This window comes from Loxodonta africana, chromosome 19 (assembly GCF_030014295.1).
Source record: "Loxodonta africana isolate mLoxAfr1 chromosome 19, mLoxAfr1.hap2, whole genome shotgun sequence".
Taxonomy (NCBI): domain Eukaryota; kingdom Metazoa; phylum Chordata; class Mammalia; order Proboscidea; family Elephantidae; genus Loxodonta; species Loxodonta africana.
The window spans coordinates 17,748,532-17,767,420 of NC_087360.1; the positions used below are offsets into that span (position 1 = coordinate 17,748,532).

The 18,889-nt window shown below is 43.9% G+C and overlaps 3 protein-coding genes across 4 annotated transcripts; 2 read left to right on the forward strand and 1 right to left on the reverse strand.

Annotated features, from left to right (window-relative positions):
* Positions 1-3,991: 3,991 nt before the first annotated feature.
* Positions 3,992-7,789, forward strand: LOC100674944 (cytochrome c oxidase subunit 6A1, mitochondrial). Of its 2 annotated transcripts, none has more exons than XM_003419260.3 (3): positions 3,992-4,130; positions 4,274-4,416; positions 7,520-7,789. In XM_003419260.3, exons 1-3 carry the CDS (start codon positions 4,028-4,030, stop codon positions 7,601-7,603), a joined length of 330 nt encoding a protein of 109 aa, XP_003419308.1. In that variant the 5' UTR covers positions 3,992-4,027; the 3' UTR covers positions 7,604-7,789. The 2 variants fall into 2 exon arrangements, with proteins under 2 accessions (XP_003419308.1, XP_023415214.1); XM_023559446.2 differs by having other exon boundaries at positions 7,453-7,564.
* A 1,846-nt stretch (positions 7,790-9,635) lies between these two features.
* TRIAP1 (TP53 regulated inhibitor of apoptosis 1) lies at positions 9,636-11,788 on the reverse strand. Its single transcript, XM_003419259.4, has 2 exons — positions 11,525-11,788; positions 9,636-10,551 (listed from the first exon to the last, which is right to left on the reverse strand). The coding sequence occupies exons 1-2, from the start codon at positions 11,669-11,671 to the stop codon at positions 10,468-10,470; spliced, it is 231 nt and encodes a 76-aa protein (XP_003419307.1). The 5' UTR covers positions 11,672-11,788; the 3' UTR covers positions 9,636-10,467.
* Positions 11,722-18,822, forward strand: GATC (glutamyl-tRNA amidotransferase subunit C). Its single transcript, XM_003419323.4, has 4 exons — positions 11,722-11,853; positions 11,946-12,118; positions 16,959-17,062; positions 18,009-18,822. The coding sequence occupies exons 1-4, from the start codon at positions 11,773-11,775 to the stop codon at positions 18,059-18,061; spliced, it is 411 nt and encodes a 136-aa protein (XP_003419371.1). The 5' UTR covers positions 11,722-11,772; the 3' UTR covers positions 18,062-18,822.
* The last annotated feature ends 67 nt before the right edge of the window (positions 18,823-18,889 follow it).

The following is an 18,889-nucleotide window of genomic DNA, read 5'->3' on the forward strand; positions in this document are numbered from 1 at the left end:
AAAATATTGCATCTCTGTATAAGACCCTCTTTTGCTCAATCTTAAATCACAAATTCCAAAGCAGTTAAGATCACGTTTATCAGATAGCTCTTCTTTATCTCCTCCCCATTTATGGGAGATGGCGTATCCCTTCACTCACTCTAGAGTAGACCAGAGTGAGGGTCAGGCTGCCTCTTTAATGGTTTACTGCAAAGCAAACACTGAACGCTATTTCTGCTTTTCACGTAAAATCGAAAATCCTCTTCGGATTTCTTTTGGCTATCAAAAACAGGAACTAATGTAGGTCGTTCTTAAAAGCAAAGTGGCATAAAATGAACTTTCGAAAAGTGGGGAATACCTTGCTCAGGGAGCATCTACCACGAGCAGTGCTGGGGTACAACAAGCATTTAATACAGCAGATGGTGGTTAAGTGTCAGGAAGATAGACAAGGCACAGTAAGGAGGATAGACTGTTAGAGTGGGAGGGGTTATTTCACTTTAGGATGGTCTAGGAAGGCCTCTCTGATAAGATGACTTTTGAGCAGAGGCCTGAATAAAATAAGGACTATCTGGGCCATCTAATATGTACTCCACTGGTCCCAACCCATTTGGAGCAAGGGAGAATGGAGAAAACCAAAGACACAAGGGTAAGATTAGTCCAAAGGACTAATGGACCACAACTACCACAGCCTCCACCAGACTGAGTCTAGCACAACCAGATGGTGCCCGGCTAATACCACCAACTGCTCTGACAGGGATCACAATAGAGGGTCCCAGACACAGCTGGAGAATCATGTAGAACAAAATTCTAACTCACAAAAAAAGACCAGACTTACTGGTCTGAGAGAATGGAGAAATGTCAAGAGTACAGCCCTCAGACACCCTTTAAACGCAATACTGAAATCACTCCTGAGGTTCACCCTTCAGGCAAAGATTAGATAGGCCCATAAAACAAAATGAGACTAAGTGGGCACGCCAGCCCAGGGGCAAGGACAAGGAAGTAGGAGGGGACGGGAAAGCTGGTAATGGGGAACCCCAGGTCAAGAAGGGGAGAGTGTTGACATGTTGTGGGGTTGGCAACCAATGTCACAAAACGATATGTGTGTTAATTGTTTAATGAGAGACTAATTTGCTCTGCAAACCTTCATCTAAAACACAATAAAAATAAATAATAAATAATGACTATCTGGGGGAAGGAGCCCTGGTGGCAAAGTGGTTAAGCGTTTGTAGGCTAACTGAAAGGTCGGCAGTTCGATCCACCACCAGCTGCTCCTCGGAAACCCTATGGGGCAGTTCTACTCTGTCCCATAGGGTCACTATGAGTCAGAATCGATTTGAGGACAACGGGTTTTTTATCTGGGAGAAAATTCTTCTAGGCAGACAAATGAACATGTGCAAAACTCCTGAGGCAGGACCATGCCTGGGGTGTTCAAAGAAAGGCAAGGAGGCCGGCCAATGTAATGGAAGAGAAGTGGGCAAGGGGAAAGTGGCAGGAAATAAGATCATAGAGGTAGCTGTGGGAGTAGATTGTATAGAATTGTATAGGCCATTGTAATGACTTTGGTCTTTACTCCGAATGAGGTGGGAGCCATCAGAGGATTTTGACAGATAGAGGTTATCTGACTTTAGTTTTAAAGGATCCCTTAGGCTGCCATGTAGAGAATTGACTGTATGAGGCCAGTCAACAGGGAAACCAATTAGGAGGCTGTAGCAATTGTCCAGGTTAGAGATGGGAGCACCTTTGATTAAAGTGGTAGCAGTCAATGGAGAGAAGCAGTCAGATTCTGGATGTATCTGGAGAGAGAGCCAGCAGGATTTGTTGATGGATTGGATGTGAAAAGTGAGAGAGAGGAAAAGAGTCATGGAGGACTCCAATGTTTTTGGCCTGAAGAATGGAGTCGCCATTTACTGAGATAAGGAAGACAATTCATGTAAAACACTTAGCATAGCTCTGGGCACAAAATAAGCACTCAGTAAACATTAGCCAAGGAGCCCTGGTGACTCAGTGATTAAGAGCTTAGAACCCACCAAAGGCTCCACAGAATAAAAGACCTGGCAATCTGCTTCCCTAAAGATTATAGCCTAGGAAACCCTATGGGCCAGTTCTACTCTGTCCTAGAGGATCACTATGAGTCGAAATCGATTCGACTGAACACAACAAGCATTAGCTATTCTTGTATTGATGATTTTGGTTTCCTGGGCTGTCATCTAAAGTTTTGAAAATGCTGAGCATACCTAGCAGCAATATATCACAGCTATCATACCTGAGTATGTACTACGTGCCAAGCATATGATAGAACCTTTACTTAGTGGAACCACCCTGCAAGGTGTATGAAAGCTCTATGAGAAAATGGACATGTGTCAAGTTTTTTTTTTTAACATATACCAGGTACTAGACATTTTAAGGAGCCCTGCTGTTGCAGTGGTTAAGAGCTTGGCTGCTAACCAAAAGGTTGGCAGTTCGAATGGGGCAGTTCTGCTCTGTCCCATAGGGTTGCTATGAGCTGGAACTGACTCAGTGCCAACAGGTTTGGTTTTCGGTTTGGGACATTTTAAATTTAATCCTCTGTGTCTATCACTAGAATGTAAGCTGCAGAAGAGAAAGACCACATAGTTTCTGGGTACTACAAGCCTGGTACATAGTACATGGCTTAGTTAATATTTATTAAATGAAACCTCATTATTATAAATGAAGGTTGGAGCTGGGTTTTAATAAATGTTTGTTGGATGAAGGCATGAGTAAGTGCATATTACATCCATATTACAGAGAAGTGGAAACTCAGCTGGCGGCAGATCAGAGATTTGAACCCAGGTTTTCCTGATCCCTGAGCCTGGGCTCTTTCTATACTGTGGGGCCTCATATACCCTTTTGGCTGTGTTTGAGAATGCCTAGGGATATGATGATCCTGCTTGTACCATGAAATGTAAAGACTCAGGCTACTCGGAGAAAGCTTTAATGCTAGATTAGGTTATAAGCTCTTGTAATATGATCCTAAGTTTTTGTCTTAGCGAAACTGCATGACCTGAAAGCATTTGTTTCATTTAACTTGACCAAGGTCACACAGGCTGTAAGGGAAGGAAGCAAGACTTCCCACACTGGAGTCCTTATTTGTTTCCCAACCCAGGGGTTCTTACCCTGGTGCGCAATGACACACATTGTATGCTAAACTGTGTTCACGTTGGAGCAAGTGCACTTTTCTGGGGAAAGGGTTCATAGCTTTCATCACATTCTTAAAGGGGTCTGTGATCAAAAAAGTTGACCTTCATTTCTTTTTTTTTTTTGAATTCTTTTTGCGTGAGCAGAAGGAAGAAAAAGGGAAGACGAAGCAAAAAGAAAAAATTGTAGAGACAAAATATAATAGATGCCAATTTTTGTTTCCATAAGTTTAAGGGAGAGAAGGCTAAGGAAACCACAAATTGAGCATGTTGATCCAGGATTAGAATCCAGATCTACTGGCACCAATTCCAGGACTCTTTCTCGTTTCCGTTGCTATTCATTCCTTCATCATTTATTCAGCAAATCTGTATGAGCACCTGCTACGTGCTAGGCGCGATTCCAGGCTCTGAAAATGCTGCAGCGGCAAACTCTTGGCATCATAAGACAAACTAATAATGACAACGGCGATGATGATCTCAGGTGCCATGAAAAAAATAACGCATGGTCAGAGAATGGCGAGAAAGGGGGATGGCATTTTAGATTGAGTAGTTTGTGCTCGGAACTCCTACTTGCAGTCCAAGGGCTGCAACGCCCTCCCCAAGCCTTTTGCGTTTTCACACTTGGCCAAAGTGGAAACAGAAGGTAGACGGAAGAGCAAACGCATGCGCACGAAGGGAAAGGCGAAACTTGAAGACGGCGCATGCTCCCTCTGGCTCGGCGGCCCGAGGAATTTGATAGGGACGCGGTCAGCCGAGATGACAGTGCCCGAGCACCAGGGTTCCCGTGACTGCGGGTGAGAAGGCACCGCCCAATAGTATCGTCCTTTTGAGGTTATGGTCCCGCCCCCATCCTTCTGCTTCCGCTTCCGGCGTTGCGGCGGTCCAAGCGGAAAATGGCGTCTGTGGTTAGTTCCCGGGTCTCTGGGCTGCTGCTTCGGTCCCGGCCACAGCTAAGGCGGCCTATGGCGAGCAGAGCTCGCGGCGAGGAGGGCTCAGGTACTGGGGATGGGGTCGCCAGGGCGCACTTCAGCCCCACTTGGGCGAGGCGGGGCGGGACCGTGACCTTGGCTTAAGGTCTTGAGGAGAGGCGGCCGGGGCAGGCCCCAAGTCCAACCTTAGTGGTTGCGTCCTCCCTGCAGCTCGCATGTGGAAGGCCCTCACCTTCTTCGTCGCGCTCCCCGGGGTGGGAATAAGCATGCTGAACGTTTTCCTGAAGTCCCACCACGGAGAGGAAGAGAGACCCGAATTCGTCGCCTACCCCCATCTCCGCATCAGGTCCAAGGTACGCCCTTGGAGACGCTTTTGAGTGTTCTTTTGTTTTGCATTCCAGATGGCCTAGTACAGATTCTTCATTTCCAAAGCCATGAGTGCCAGGCACGTACGTTTCTCATTTACTCTTCACAAACAGAATTTTTTGTTTTGAAATTTTTGTGAAAACACGCCAGGCGAAACAAAACAAATCCATTCGACAGTTTCTACATGTAAAATTCAGTAACGTTTTTTTCTTAACGTTGTGTCACCATCCTCGTTATCTCTTGCCATATTGTTTCACTACCATTAACTTAGACTGAGTACCCCCTACACGCCTCATCAGTGTTTAAAGTTACTGTTGTCAGTTTGATCTCATATAGATAATTCTTTAAAAGAGTGCAGTGCTCATGGCGAACATTCTTTACTAATTTAGCTAAACTGTTTAGTTTAAAGATGACTTCAGGAGATAAATTTAGTTCATGATTTGAAGATTTTCTCAGAGATTGACTTAGAGGTTCCTCCAGTAAGTCTGGATTCTGAAACAATTTGAAAATCTGTTCCACGCAGTTTCCCACCTTTGATGAGGATTCATCTATTGATTCCTTCATCAAAACATTCAGTAATGGTAGCCAGGCATCATCCAGTTCTCCTGGTCTCATGATGAGGGAGGCAGGAGTTCATGGAAGCGGTTAGACCTGCAGTCCAGTTCCACCTTTTTGCTTGGGTTTCCTCTTTTTGCTGCTCTGGGCTAATAGAGACCGATTGTTGTATCTTGGATGATTGTTGTATCTTGGATGGCCGCTTGCAAACTTTGAAGACCCCAGGCATTATTCACTGAAGTAGGGAGTGGAACCAAAACCAAACCCATTGGTATCTAGTCAATTCCGACTCATAGGACAAAGTAGAACTGCCCCATTGAGTTTCCAGGGGGCACCTGGTGGATTCGAACTGCCTGTCTTTTGGTCAGCAGCTGTAGCACTTAACCACTAGGCCACCACGGTTTCTAGGGAGTGGGACAGTAACTCTGAAAACAGTATTAGGCCAATTTACTGGACAGTCCCAGGAAGCCATGACCCTGTACTTTTAAACCAACGGAATTAATTCCATGAGGTGATGAATGGACATTTTTGTGTCTTCAAACTGAGACTTGGGAGTCACATTGCAGTTTTCTCTTTAAGGTCATACAGTAAATGGTCTCCCTTTCAGTTTTCCTTTTCTCTGATTCACTCCACCCTCTGCTTTTTGATAATGTTCTGGAACAGTTGTTGATTGTATAAAACTTGGATATTTGGGAAACTGCCTTAGAGTGGCAGAGTGTGAAAGTGGTTTGCCTTTCTAGGACCTGGACATCTGGCAAGTATTAGTTGCAGGTACTAATTGCTGCTGTGTTAACTTATAATGAAGAAACTGACCACCTTCCCTAATCCCTACCCCTACATTAGTTACCTTTTCAACTGTTTTACCCTTTAGCTATTGATGTAGCTGTAGCTACTGTAATAAACTATTACAATTTTTTTTTTTTTAAAAGCTACTGCATGGCCTTGCCCAAGTAGAACTGACTTCTTAAAGACTTAACCTAGACTTCTAGACTTGGGATTTTTGAGTCTTTGAGCCTCATTACTATTGACATCTGGGGCTGGACAATTCTTATTGTAAGGAACCCTGGTGGCACTTATGTGCTCAGCTGCTAACCATAAGGTTGGCAGTTCAAACCCACCCAGCAGTTCCGTAGGAGAAAGACCTGGTGATCTGGTTCCGTAAAGATTACAGCCAAGAAAACCCTATGGCGTGGTTCTACTTCATCACATGGGGTCGCTGAGTCAGAATCGACTTGACAGTACCTAACAATTCTTGTTGTGGGAGGCTATCCTGTGCGTTGTAGGATGTTTTCATCAGCATCCCTGGCCTCTACTCTTTACTCACCAGATGTCACTTGTTAGCTGCTGTCAAGTCAGGCCCCTGACTCATGACAGCGCTATACAAAATGAGGTTGAACCGTTGTAATCTGTATGGTTTTCATCGGCTGATTTTCTTGGAAGTAGAGCCCTAGGCCTTTCTCTCTAGCCTGTGTTAGTCTGGAAGTTCTGCTGAAACCTGTTGAGCATCATAGCAACAAGCAGGCGTCCACTGACAGACAGGTGGCGGCCGCACTTCGAGTGCATTGGCTTGGAATTGAACATGGGTCTCCTGCATGGAACACAGTGAGAATTGTACTGTTGAACTACCACTGCCTCCATAGATGTCAGTATAACCCATTGCCGTTGAGTCGGTTCCAACTCATAGCGATCCTATAGGACAAGGTAGAACTACCCCATAGTGTTGCCAGGGAGTGGCTGGTGGATTTGAACTGCCGACCTTTGGCTAGCAGCTGAGCTCTTAACCACTGTGCCACCAGGACACAGATACCAGTGGCATTACCTAAAAAATGTTTCTAGACATTGCCCAGTGTCCCCTGGGGAAGCAAAATTGTCGCAGGTTGAAAATCACTGCTGTCAAATGTAGTATGTAAAATAATCAAGAACAGGGAGTGAGTTGCAGTTTTCCAATCCAGAGATTGTTTCAGGTCTGGGATGGATCCCAGAAAACTGCATTTAGATAGCATCCCTCCCCCATTCCCACCGTTCTGATACAGGTGATTTGAGAATTACACTTACATAAACACAGTACGAGATACACTAGTCACCAAGGAGAGGCTTATGAGTAACCAACTGGATCTTGCTTTTTCTCCTGTTTACTTTAAGGACCTGCTGGTAGTTATATAGGAACTCTGGTGGTGCAGTGGTTAAGTGCTGGGCTGTTAACCGAAAGGTCAGCAGTTTGAGCCCAGCAGCTGTTTCACTTGAGAAATATGTTGCAGTCTGCTTCTTTGAAGATTTATAGCCTTGGAAACCCTGTGGGGCAGTTCTACTTTCTCCTCTAGGGTTGCATGAGTCGGAATTAACTTGACAGCAATGGGTTTGGTTTTGGTTTGGCAGCTATAAGATCTTCCTAAATTGTGGGAAGGCTGAAATATGTGAGTAGTGTAAGGACTAATTTCCGTGTTTTTTTTTTTTTTTAACATATTAAGCAGTTCACAGGCATGCTGTTTCTGAACTACTTTCTGGAATTGTCTAATTGACATCTTCACTCCACAGCCCTTTCCCTGGGGAGATGGTAACCATACTCTGTTTCATAACCCTCATGTGAATCCACTTCCAACTGGCTATGAAGATGACTAAAGAGAACCTGGACCACTACTGGGGACCACAGCACTGGTTTGGACCATTACTCTGCATGAGGGCCAGGAAGTGTACGGGACCTTAAGCTCACTTTTACTTGTATCAAATGATGACCAATACACTGATCTTCCATTATTTTGCATGGGGCAGGAGATGCCGTAAATAAATAACAGTCATGACCTGGGAGTTGAATTGTTTGGTGGCATTTTTCCCTCAGAAGTTAGCATTAATGTTATTTCTCTTTCTGCATACTAGGGTCTGTGGCTGCTGTTTACGTTTCAGGTCCGGTTCAGCCCACTGAATAAGTGTTTACAACAGGCCTATATTGGGTTTCTTGTGTCTGGGGTGGGTGGTGCAGTGAAGCTAATGAATTATCTAGATTGGATCTTGACAGACTTTGAATGGCAAAGATGTGGAGTGGCCAGCAGAATGGCTCTGGTTTACATCTGAAAGAGGTACCTGAGACTTTCAAGAAAAAGTGCTTCCTCCAGGTCTCAGCTTTGTTGTATCCCATTCCCTAGCATTTGCTGAGAATACTCCCTATAGCCAGATAACTTTTTTCTATCCTGTAGCTATAAGAATTGAGAGAAGCCCGATAAGAACTCCTTATCAAAATTTAAAACCTATGAAGTAGCTGAGGTAGTTGGAGTCACTTTATGGGGAGGATGAAGTCAAAATAGGGTGAGGAAATTATTCCCTCAGAAGCAATTTAACATTAGTACTTTTGGCACAACATGGCTATAAAGCAAGTTATTAATCTGTCTTTTAGACTTAAAAGTAGTATGAATAGGGTTAGATACCTGATGCTTGAGCATTGGAATTATACTTCAGGGATTCTTAAATCTATTTTGGTAATTAATTAGCTAGAATATCCTTCTCACTCCCTGAAATAAAACTAAAGAGGACTGCTCAAGATAATTTCCTACAAATTTTTCCCAAAAGTCAAAGGTTCGGAAGTGAGTTTCTGGGCTAGCATATGCAGCTTTCAGATCAAGCACCTCTCAATATGAGTTACAATAAAAGAACATGGTTGGCTTGCAGCTGGCTTATTCTTTTCAAAGCAAGGCTCAATTGGACAGTTTTATAGGAAGGTTAAAGAGGCTACAAGGTTTCTGTATGGCATAGTACATACATGAAACTGGTAGTGCAAAGGTGAGGTGTATAGAAACATGGTGGGAAAGCCACGCTCCAGTAAGAGAAAAAGAATCCCCGAGTTATCTTTGCCACCTGGTTCTCTAATCCAGCCTACACTTGAGTCCCTGTAGAGCTGGTGTGCTTGTGGTCAGTCTGAGTTCGGAACAGATATATTTAACTTCAGCTTCCTGCCTAACCTCCCTGGGCTGGATTCCAAATATCTTTTATAATCCTTATATAATGTACTTCAGCCAGTCCACACATATGTAAATGAAAAATGTTTTAGATGACATTAAGGACTATCACATTAAATATGAATTGGTAAAGTGGAGAGAACGTAATAGAATTTAGGTCTTCTGTGAATCAAGTTTTAGAGTTTCATATAACCTTTGGGCAAATAATAAATTGAACCAAATTCAAGATACACAATTGTGGGGGCTACACGATATTCTAAAGTATATAACTGTTCAGTGGGTCCTAACATTTTTTTTTTTTTGCCACAATATAAATTTTTTAAGAAGGTATTTGCATAGCCTATTGCAGAAAAATGGAGCTCTGGTGATGCAGTGGTTAAGAGCTACAGCTGCTAACCAAAGGTCAGCAGTTTGAATCCACCAGCTGCTCCTTGGAAAACACTATGGGGCAGTTCTACTGTGTCCTATAGCGTCACTGTGACTCAGAATTGATGGCAACAGGTTTTTGATTTTTTATTGCAGAAAAAAGTTTTAGAAATCAGTAAAGTTGCAAATGGCTATACCATACAACCTAGCTTTAGCAAATCTTTACTTTTTCTTCACCTTTAAATTATAAAACATATAAAACCCTATTCAGTGTTTCTTTGGTGTGTGGGGATACAAGGTAGTAGTTGTTTGATGCACTGAAGTTGAAGGGCAAACAATGAGAAACTAAATGTTATGATTTATTCCATTTTCATGATTACAGATGTTAACAGGGCAAGATAAGTAAAGAAGGCAAATAAAGCAAACTCTTTTTTTCCTCCCATTTAACCAGATGCAGCATTTTGACATTTTTATGATAACGCAGGTTGACTTAATTCATTGACTTGGGCTGGAAGCCAGCAATGGCAAATCTTTGCAACTTAGGATCTTTCTCCATAGCTACGCCAAGTATCTAAATTCCTGAACTACACTGTAATAGGCTCTGAGATAGTGTCTGCTGCAACACTTGAAGCTGTCAAATCTTAAGGCAAGGCTGTAAGTTTGTTAAAAGCTGTCTTCCTTTTGGCTAACCCAAGCTACCAGCGATCTTAACCGTTAAGTTACTATACAAAAATAAAACTATGCTCCCATGTTGGGGTCCTTTCTAGAGCATTAGCTTCCTGAGAGAAGTGCTAACCAATAGATTCCATGAACAATGACCCCAGGACAGTATACCTAATATCCTTTGCAGCATAACTCTAGAGGCCAGGCAACCCTGACCATCCTATTTTATAGTTATTTACATATAAAGTCTACTTAAAGCTGATCCCAGACTAAGTATTGCAGCCATAATCTCAAGAAATCGTCTTTAGCACATTCCATTCCCGTAATGCCAGAGCAAGTGAGAAATTGCCTCGAAGCAAGTGAGAGGAAAGCATCAAGAAGGAAGGAATAAAACTCCCTCCTGAACTCCTCATCAAATCAATGGCTTTCTTCACAGTCTTAATTGACAAAATCCAGAGTCTTCAATTTGCTGATATGAGGAGTTCATTTTCAAGGTGACTGTCAAGGTCAAGAAGAGTTTTTAGGCTTTTCTTTGCTGTGGCCCATGAACTCCAGTCCTTCAATAGGAATCTCCTTCTCCTTTATTGCTTTCTGATGGAAGGAGAAAACACATCATAAAGGTTTATATGACGCTTGAGGACCAAAGTTTGTAAATAGAATATTGATGGCACAAAAGTAAAATCAGACTACCGACCCAGATTCAAGCCCCATGCCCTTTTTTTAATCAACAAAATTACCATTATGAAGCAATTAAATGCAAGACCACAGAAAAATTGGAAATGGGTGAGGAAACCATTAAATGTAAAAAAACAAACAAACAAAAAACTATCACCACTCTTAGTGACAGACACGGGTTCAAATCTTGGTTCCAGGACTTGGTGGCTATGTGACCTTGAGGAAACCTCACTTTACTCATCTGTAAATGGGATAAAGATAGCAACTACATTCTGGAATTACCCTAAGGATGTTATAAGTTAACTCACTGGAAGTGCTCTGCCCAGTGCTGTTAGTTTTTATATTTAAAGCAGTTGCACATCCTTTGGGACTGGATCATAATTTCCTAGATGCAGCTGGAGGAATGTGGCTGAGAGAGAGAAACGGGACAATGAGGGGATTATAGCAAAAACAACGGGACCCTCAACAGGCTAGAAAAGCGCTAGCGTACGCGCGTCCGTACACACCACACACACACTCCCCGCCTCCAAGAGAATCAAACTTAATTCTAATGACTTGGACAAATCACTTCCTATCTCTGGGCTTGAGTTTTCCAGGTATAAAATAGAAATAACGATGCCCACTTTGCAAGCTTAAGATGAGCACCAGATGGACCAAAAAATGTGCTCCGTCAAAAAGCACTGCAAACATACTTAATTCTGTCACTCAGATACCCAGGAGGCCTTGGTGATGATGGTATGGGAGGGGTCTCCTGCCACTGGCCTCATTGCGGCTTTTCCCCACCCTCCGGGTCCCAACCGCCGCACAATTCGAAGTTTGCGGTGGGGGACACAGTAGAGAGAACGCGGGGCCTTGGCGGTAGCGGCAGGAGGACTCGAGCCGGACTCACCTGAACACACTGCTGATAGCGCTTAAAGAGGTCCGTGCACGGGTCCCCAGAGCCGTCCCCCTTGAGGAACTTCTCAGCAAACCACCGATTGAAGCACTGGTCGTACTCGCGCTTCATGTCCGTGCATGCTTCCCCAACGCTGTTCATGGCGGCGGCGGCTCGTCAGGGCCGCATCTGATGTCATCACTCTCGGGCGCGTCGCTCGGCCTTACGTAACGGGCTCACTACGGGGGCTGAGAAGGCGAGAAATGTGGGCGCGGACGGTGAGGCTGGGCCTTCGGGCCCGGCTGGGCGGCTGCCGGGGCTTCACCTTCAAGGTAGATCCTCAGGTAAAGGCCTGGGCTTCAAGGCGGGTGGCAAAGCGGGTTAGGAAGCGGAGCAGGCCCCGTCCGTAACCCACGCCTCTGGCCTCGCTCCCCAGGGAACTGGTCAGGTCACCGCCGAGTTGATAGAACACCTGGAGCGTCTGGCGCTTGTGGACTTTGGTGGCCGCGAAGCCGTGGCGCGGCTGGAGAAAGCCATCGCCTTTGCCGACCGGCTCCGTGGCGTGGACACAGACGGGGTGGAGCCCATGGAGTCGGTACTGGAGGACAGGTAAACTCAGGCTGTGGCCCCAGAAGCCTTGAGTGTGGTGCCTTCGCAGCCCTATCAGGTGGCGATTAATGGTGTCCCCATTTCACATAGAGGAAAAGAGCCTTAGCGAAATTCAGGAACTGCCCACGGTCATCCCGCGGGTAAGTGGTTTCACTCTTCTCCTCGTTCACTATGGATCTTGTCACTCCCGTGTGTAAAGCCCTCGAGGCCTCCCGATGTAACTAGGAATAAAATCTAATCATAGCCTTCCAGGCCCTACCTGATGGAGCCGCCTGCCTACCCCTAGGACCCAGCGCACTTCTCACTCAGTGACCTTCAGCCAGCTGGCCGCCTTACTGCTTGAACACGCCGAATTCTTTCCCTCGCTAGGATCTTTGCACTTACTGTTCCCTTTTTCTTGGACAGCCCACATTGTGTCAACAGTCCCTTTACTTCAGTTCTGGTTGTTCCATTTCCATTAATCTAGCTTCCCTGCCCCCTCAGGCAACCTTCTCATCTTTGCTTTTGGGTAAATGTTGACCGTTTGGTCTCATATATATATTTTTAACGATCTTTTTTGAGAAGCTTCCTCCCAGCAGCAGACTTGTTTGCCATTTGGGGCTGCAACTTCTTAGAAAGAATGTGTTTGTAGCTTCTAATGATAGGAGCAACCTACAACCGTCTGTCCTAGTCTTTTCCTGATGTAAAGTGCTTTGTGAAATTTAAGCCTTATTAGGCACCTGTTTTTCCCACCTCTAGCCTTTGATTCCTTTGAATCTTTTCTCCACTTAGCAATCTGATGCCCAGTCTAGAGAGGTTAACCAATTTGCCCATAGTTACACAGCATTTCAGAACAAAAATTTGATGTCATTCCCCTACCCAAGCCCTTTAGGAGGCATCCCAGTGCTTTTCAGGATAAAAGCCTCCCCATATCCTAGCGCGCGTCATCTGTTTTAGCCTCTGCCCACCTCTCCGAGTCAGTGCTATAATTCCTTGAGTTCTCCATGCTCTTTCCCTTCTAGAGCTCTATCTGGGTCCTATCCACTCCTCTTTTTTGCATACGTAATATCCTTGCTTCAGATCTCAACTGTCACTTCCTCAAAGTCTTCCTTTTGTTGTACTGACTCAAATTCCCTTTCAGTATACTGTGGCTCTCTCATGGTATTCAATAGAACTGTAATTTTACATATATTTGAGTGATATTTGATTCTTTTACCTTCTCCCTCCATGTACCCAAGCTCCAGAGAGCATATCTGGTTTTACTCATCATGTTCTCCGTGTCCAGCACTGAGCAGACAGACACTCAGTAAATGTCTGTTGGATGAGTGTTTTTATTAATATATTTGGGGAAGGTGGGAACAGAAGCACAAAAAGGAGTCAGAATTGCACAAGTCATCTAGAGGGTAACTATAAAGAAATGCAGCCATTACTCAGGAAAGAGCCTGTGAAAAAGAAGAGGAATTTGGACTTGATAGCTGGAATCATAGCTTGGCACTCAGTGATCTGTCTCTTTCCATAAATTCAGGAACCAGATTTTTGTTAATGGCTCTATTTTAGAGATGTGACATTTTTGGGACACTCATGTTTTGAACAGACTGCCTCAGTAACGTTTGAAATAGAACCCACTGGAGACACGTGTTAAAAGGTTTTTAGGCAGTGTCCATACTAGCTGCAAAAACGCTGACTGGTTAATAGAAATCTCTCTGTGCATTAATAACATCTCATTTGTGTTAAGCTAAAAAAGATTAGCTTGCTTACACCAGCCACCAAGAACTTGTATGTATTATCTCAGTTATCACCTACAGCCCTGAAAGGTAAATACTGGTGTGTTTTATAGATGAAGAAACTGAGACTCAGAAAGGTTAGTAACGTGTCCAAAGTCTTATAGGCAGTAAGAAAATCTGGGACTCTGCTCTAGATAAGCCGTCTAAACTTAACCCCTAGAAACTTCATTCTCTTTCATCTCAAATCCAGAGACTGAATTAGTTGACACTGGTTGCAGCCAAATACTTCCGTGCTTCAGGTGTCCCTCAGAGCCTTATTTGAACCCAAAACTCTTAACCAAATCAATTAGCTCCCATTCCAGTGTGCATCAAACACAAAAGAATAAATTAGGAGAGAGGGAATAGGCTTTTAGATGAAAGTACAGGGGCGCCCAGAGAAATGACTCCTGCCAGTCTAATACCAGAAAAGAGACAGAAAGAATCAGAAGCAGCATAACTGTCTCATTAGTCAGTCCACGGGCTGACAGAGCACATATGTCACCTCTCTGCTGCCACAGCACTTTCCATGGTTCTGTATTAGCATTTCCCATAGATTCTGGCTTAAGTGACTTGTCTGTGAACTTCAGAGGGCAGGGATTTCTAGTTCACAGTTGCACCCTTTCTCAAACAGTGTTTCTCATCTGAACTGGAACACAGAAAGATTTGAGTGATTATTTTCTCAAGTCTCCCAAGAATGGTACATAACTAATGCTAGTCCAGACGGATAGGAGAAAAATTGATTTATCATCAGAACTGGTGTCTTAGGGCATTTGGGCTAAATTCTCTTGCAAAACCCCAATTGAGAAAGACAAGAAGTGAGGTAGACATTTAGTAAGTCAATCAGTAATTGACAGGCACTTCAGGAGTTCAGCTAGTCCCATTCTGCTGTTTAATACGTGATTCTGAGGTCCAGAAAAGTTAAGCAATTTGCGAAGTTAAAGGTCTGCTTGGTGTGCTACCATCACAGAAACCCGGTAGTCTATGATTAAGAAAACAGGAAGGTGGGAGTCTGTTCTAGAAATAGCTATCATAAATAGTAATTAACTGGAAGTGTGTGGTATTTAAAGGGATGAATTTTGTTTTTTTGGAAATTTTATTTACATAGGAAACCTGATTACCAAATGATACTGAAAAAATCAGTTAGTAGATCTCCGTTGGGCTGCAGTAGCTTTAACCGCCTGTTGGTGGTGGTAGAGAGTCTTATGTCATCAAACTCTCCACACGTCCAGTAATTAGCAGTCTGGAAATGACAGGGGCCAGGCAGGTTATGCATAATTAAAAGGGCTTCGAGTAAAGGCATGGGTATACTTGGAGTGGTGTGGACTGACGTGTACCTGGGGTGCACTAACTGCTGAAAGGAGCCGCTGCTACTCAGCACCCACTTCTTACTGCCATGAGAATGGAGGCCCAGCATTGTCAAATCTTATTTTTTCACGTCATTTAATATTCCCAGCAACTCTATGACACATTCTACAACTGACGGAACTGAAGCATGGAGAGGCTAAGCGACTTGCACGTGTACCACGTGTGGCACTGGGGTTTGAATTCAGGTGACTCAAGAGCCAGAGCTCTCAGCCATTTTGTTAAACTGCCTGAACGAAATAGAAACTCCAGAAGCCCAGTGGTTACCTTTGGGTGGTACAATTATGGATGATTTTTTATTATTTTTGTTTTCCAAGTTTTCTAAAATGAATGCGTAATCGTTGTGGTTAAAAAAAAAATCTAGGTGAGAATGGTGGTACAACCTGAATGTAATCAGTGTCTCTGAATTGTACATGTAGAAATTGTTGAATTGGTACATGTTCTGCTGTGTGTATTTTCAACAATTCCTTTTTTTAAAAAAAAATGTAGTGCAACCTTCAATTTTCTGATGAGAAATTTAAGGTCTGGAAAGATCATACTTGTTCAAAGCCACACTTTTTTTAAAGGAACTTTTTTGTTGTTGCTAAGCCTACACTATTCTCAAGTGGCAGATCCTGGAAGACTCCAGCTTTCCACTTTCCAAACCACGAATAAATACTGTGTCATGCCTGGACTGAGTGCCGTAGAGAGCCAAAGAAATACAATTTGTCCTTTCTTAAAAGAATCTTATCGTCAAAACTTAGCCCTCGTGTGCAGCCTTTGACCAAATGCCCTTGTCACGTGACCCAGGCCCCATCAGGCCTAAGCCTCAGTCTGTGCCCTACTCAAAGCAGAGCTTGCTGCTCCCCTCAGTGATTTAGAGACTGATCTTTTTTTAGCCCAGGTATCTGGGAGCAGGCTCAGACCGCTTGTCTTGCACTTTTAAACCTTAATAGTGAAGCCTCATACGTGTTCAAGCTCCTGTTTGGTTTTACCCGTTTGCCATCTGGACACTAGTGAAGCCACTAGGCTCAGAGAACAGTGGTTGATTCTTAAGCTGTTTGTGCTACATCTTGCCCAAGGGCGGGCAGTTTTATATCCACAAAGGTGGCTGTGGTTAAAAAAAAAAAAATCTCTTAGGGGTACCAGATGTGGGCCCAGATTCCCGTTCTGTCATTTATGAGCTAATATTCATAAAACAAGTCACTTACAACCACTCTTGAACAAGTTTCTCCTCCATTCTGCTTCGGTTTCTAGCCTCCTCCTCCTCCTCCTCAAGTAGGCCATCCTGCTGCGCTGCTGAACTCTCTGCCCTTCTCTGAATGTGCTGGGTTCTCTTGCTTTGGGATCATGCTTGCTGCTTCTGCCACATATTTTCCATTTTCCAATCCAACTATAGCTTGTCTTTAAGAGTCAGCAGAAGCATCACCTATTCTGAGCACCTACTCTACACCCAGGCTTTACATGCCCCTTGGTACTCCCTTGGCAGGCTTTGCTTGGTTGTCTTTTCACTCATCTCCACCAAAAGTAACTTACCTATAGTAATCATCCAATAAATACTTCTTAAAACACATCCATCCTGAGGAATTCAGAAGAATCTATAAACTTAGACTGTTATTTGGTCTACTGTTTGACCAGTTTCTAACTATGACCAATAACCATAACTCAGAAATAAACTGCTCCCATTCCTGACCCTCCCCTATCATGCCCTGGAAACCCTCCTCTCTAAGATAACCTTGAGCTTCTGGGCTTTGTAGATGCCTTTACCTGAGATCTGACAACGTGACAGAAGGCAACTGTGCTGAAGAACTACTACAGAACTCCCATCGTGTCGTCGAGGAGTATTTTGTGGCCCCTCCAGGTATGTGTTACCCAGAGTGGCTTAACAAAGTCACACGTGAACTAGGGAACAAAGGTAGGAACTGTGAGGACCAAATGAGCTAAGTAAAAGCACTTTGGAAAGTATAACGTGCATACAGATGGTAGCATCAGGTGGCAGTAGAGTTCAGGGGTCACTCTCACATTTAGGGGCCCACTGGTAACAGAGATGAGCAAAGGAGGACTAGGTCTCTGTGTACAGTGGCATGTCTGGAGCTTGAGCTCTGCCTGAAGGGGCAGCTAGCACCCACTGCTTCTCATTTGGTGCTGGGCAAGAACGCAAGCCTGTTTTCCCAGAGAACCTGGACATCTGGCATTTTGGGTGATATTCCCCAAGTTTTAAGTGTTGGCAACTAATTTGCAGGCCAAGTAAGACACACCTGCAAAGCCACATGCAGCCTGTTAGCCATTAACCCTGGTCAGCTCAGAGGTTACCTCTTTGATCAAGACCAACTAGTTAAAAGCTCTGGTTGAAGCAAGGATGGGAAGCTAGAAAATACGTGCACTAAACTCTTAAAACATGTCTGATTAACTACACTACGGCAGTTAATTGTGCAGAGAAATTCTATAATCGCTTTATCTCAGAGCCTAAAAGCTGTTACTGTTTACGTATCCATCAATCATAGATAAGGTCTCTCAAATAGAACCTTGTTTCAGACTTTGCTGCTTGGGATAAACTGAATTCAGTCTTTCCTCCCGCTGCTATACGCATACATATGGCTGCTCATTAGCCTGTCTATTTAAAAGTATGCATTAATTTAGCTTGACTTGTAACTGTGATTCTTTAAGATACAGAAAAACAGGATGGGAGCTACAACTATTTCCATTGCGTATTTTCCATGACAAACCAAGCGATGAACTAACTCAGCAGAGCCAGTTGGGCAGCAGGCTCAGCTGTAACATCCTTTGTTGCTATTGCTTGCACACAGGTAATATCTCCTTGGCAAAGCTGAATGAACAAGAACCCCCTCCACGTGGCTGAGGAGCAGTTCTGAGAAGGGAGTATCCTGTGAACACCCAACACTCCCACTTCCTTCAATCACCTGACAAAAATAGACACATTTTTCAATAACTGATTCTTCTGAAGGCAGAATTGGGGAAGAGCTGACCAAAGGGAGGCAATGGACTCTTGATGCTCATGGAGGTAAAGGGCCTTGTGAGCTTTGGAGGAACCAGATCCCAGTGTTCACTTACAGACCTGTTCACTATGGAAGACAGTCTCTCTTGCCTCCCCTGAAAAAAAGCTGTACACCAAACTTCACGTCAGTTTCTCCGTTCATGTAACTGGTAGACAGAGCATCTGGTCACTGTATGACAACCTGAATTATCATTTTTAGTTGCTGTTTTCTGTGACCAGAGCAGCAGCCTTATCTCTAACAGTTCATCTCAGATTTATTACTGTGTATTCACTTGGTTCCATGCAGAGGGCTCCTTGCTGAAGTGTGAGGACAGTTCAAAGTGGACTATGGTGATTATATGCAAAAGGGATACTAGCCACACTTAAGATTTTCTTTCTGAAAAGAGAATTTATGCCTGGGACAAAGGAGCCCCCCCAATCTCCCTCACCCTTGCAGTGATTACTGAACTGAAATGAATACAAGATGGTGTGTGTGTGTTCAAAAAGGTCAGACACCAAAGACAAATGAGACAGACCTAGGGGTAAAAGTGAAAGAGTTGGACCCCCCGCCTCCGCCCCCCAGCCCCCAGTCTACCAAAGTTGGTTTTGGCTAAGAATTTCCAAACGGTCTTTGGGATACAGCCCATGTAAAAAAAAAAAAAAAAAAAAAAAAAACGCCCGTTTTGATTCTTC

What these genes read in the sequence shown, in the direction of transcription:
- LOC100674944 (XM_003419260.3), top strand. Translation starts at nt 4,028, where the DNA reads ATGGCGTCTGTGGTTAGTTCCCGGGTCTCTGGGCTGCTGCTTCGGTCC. An exon ending in TCGCGGCGAGGAGGGCTCAG is followed by an intron (nt 4,131 to 4,273) that starts GTACTGGGGATG and finishes TCCTCCCTGCAG; the next exon opens with CTCGCATGTGGAAGGCCCTC. An exon ending in ATCTCCGCATCAGGTCCAAG is followed by an intron (nt 4,417 to 7,519) that starts GTACGCCCTTGG and finishes TTCACTCCACAG; the next exon opens with CCCTTTCCCTGGGGAGATGG.
- TRIAP1 (XM_003419259.4), bottom strand. Translation starts at nt 11,671, where the DNA reads ATGAACAGCGTTGGGGAAGCATGCACGGACATGAAGCGCGAGTACGAC. An exon ending in GCTATCAGCAGTGTGTTCAG is followed by an intron (nt 10,552 to 11,524) that starts GTGAGTCCGGCT and finishes TCCTTCCATCAG; the next exon opens with AAAGCAATAAAGGAGAAGGA.
- GATC (XM_003419323.4), top strand. Translation starts at nt 11,773, where the DNA reads ATGTGGGCGCGGACGGTGAGGCTGGGCCTTCGGGCCCGGCTGGGCGGC. An exon ending in CCTTCAAGGTAGATCCTCAG is followed by an intron (nt 11,854 to 11,945) that starts GTAAAGGCCTGG and finishes CTCGCTCCCCAG; the next exon opens with GGAACTGGTCAGGTCACCGC. An exon ending in GAGTCGGTACTGGAGGACAG is followed by an intron (nt 12,119 to 16,958) that starts GTAAACTCAGGC and finishes TGGGCTTTGTAG; the next exon opens with ATGCCTTTACCTGAGATCTG.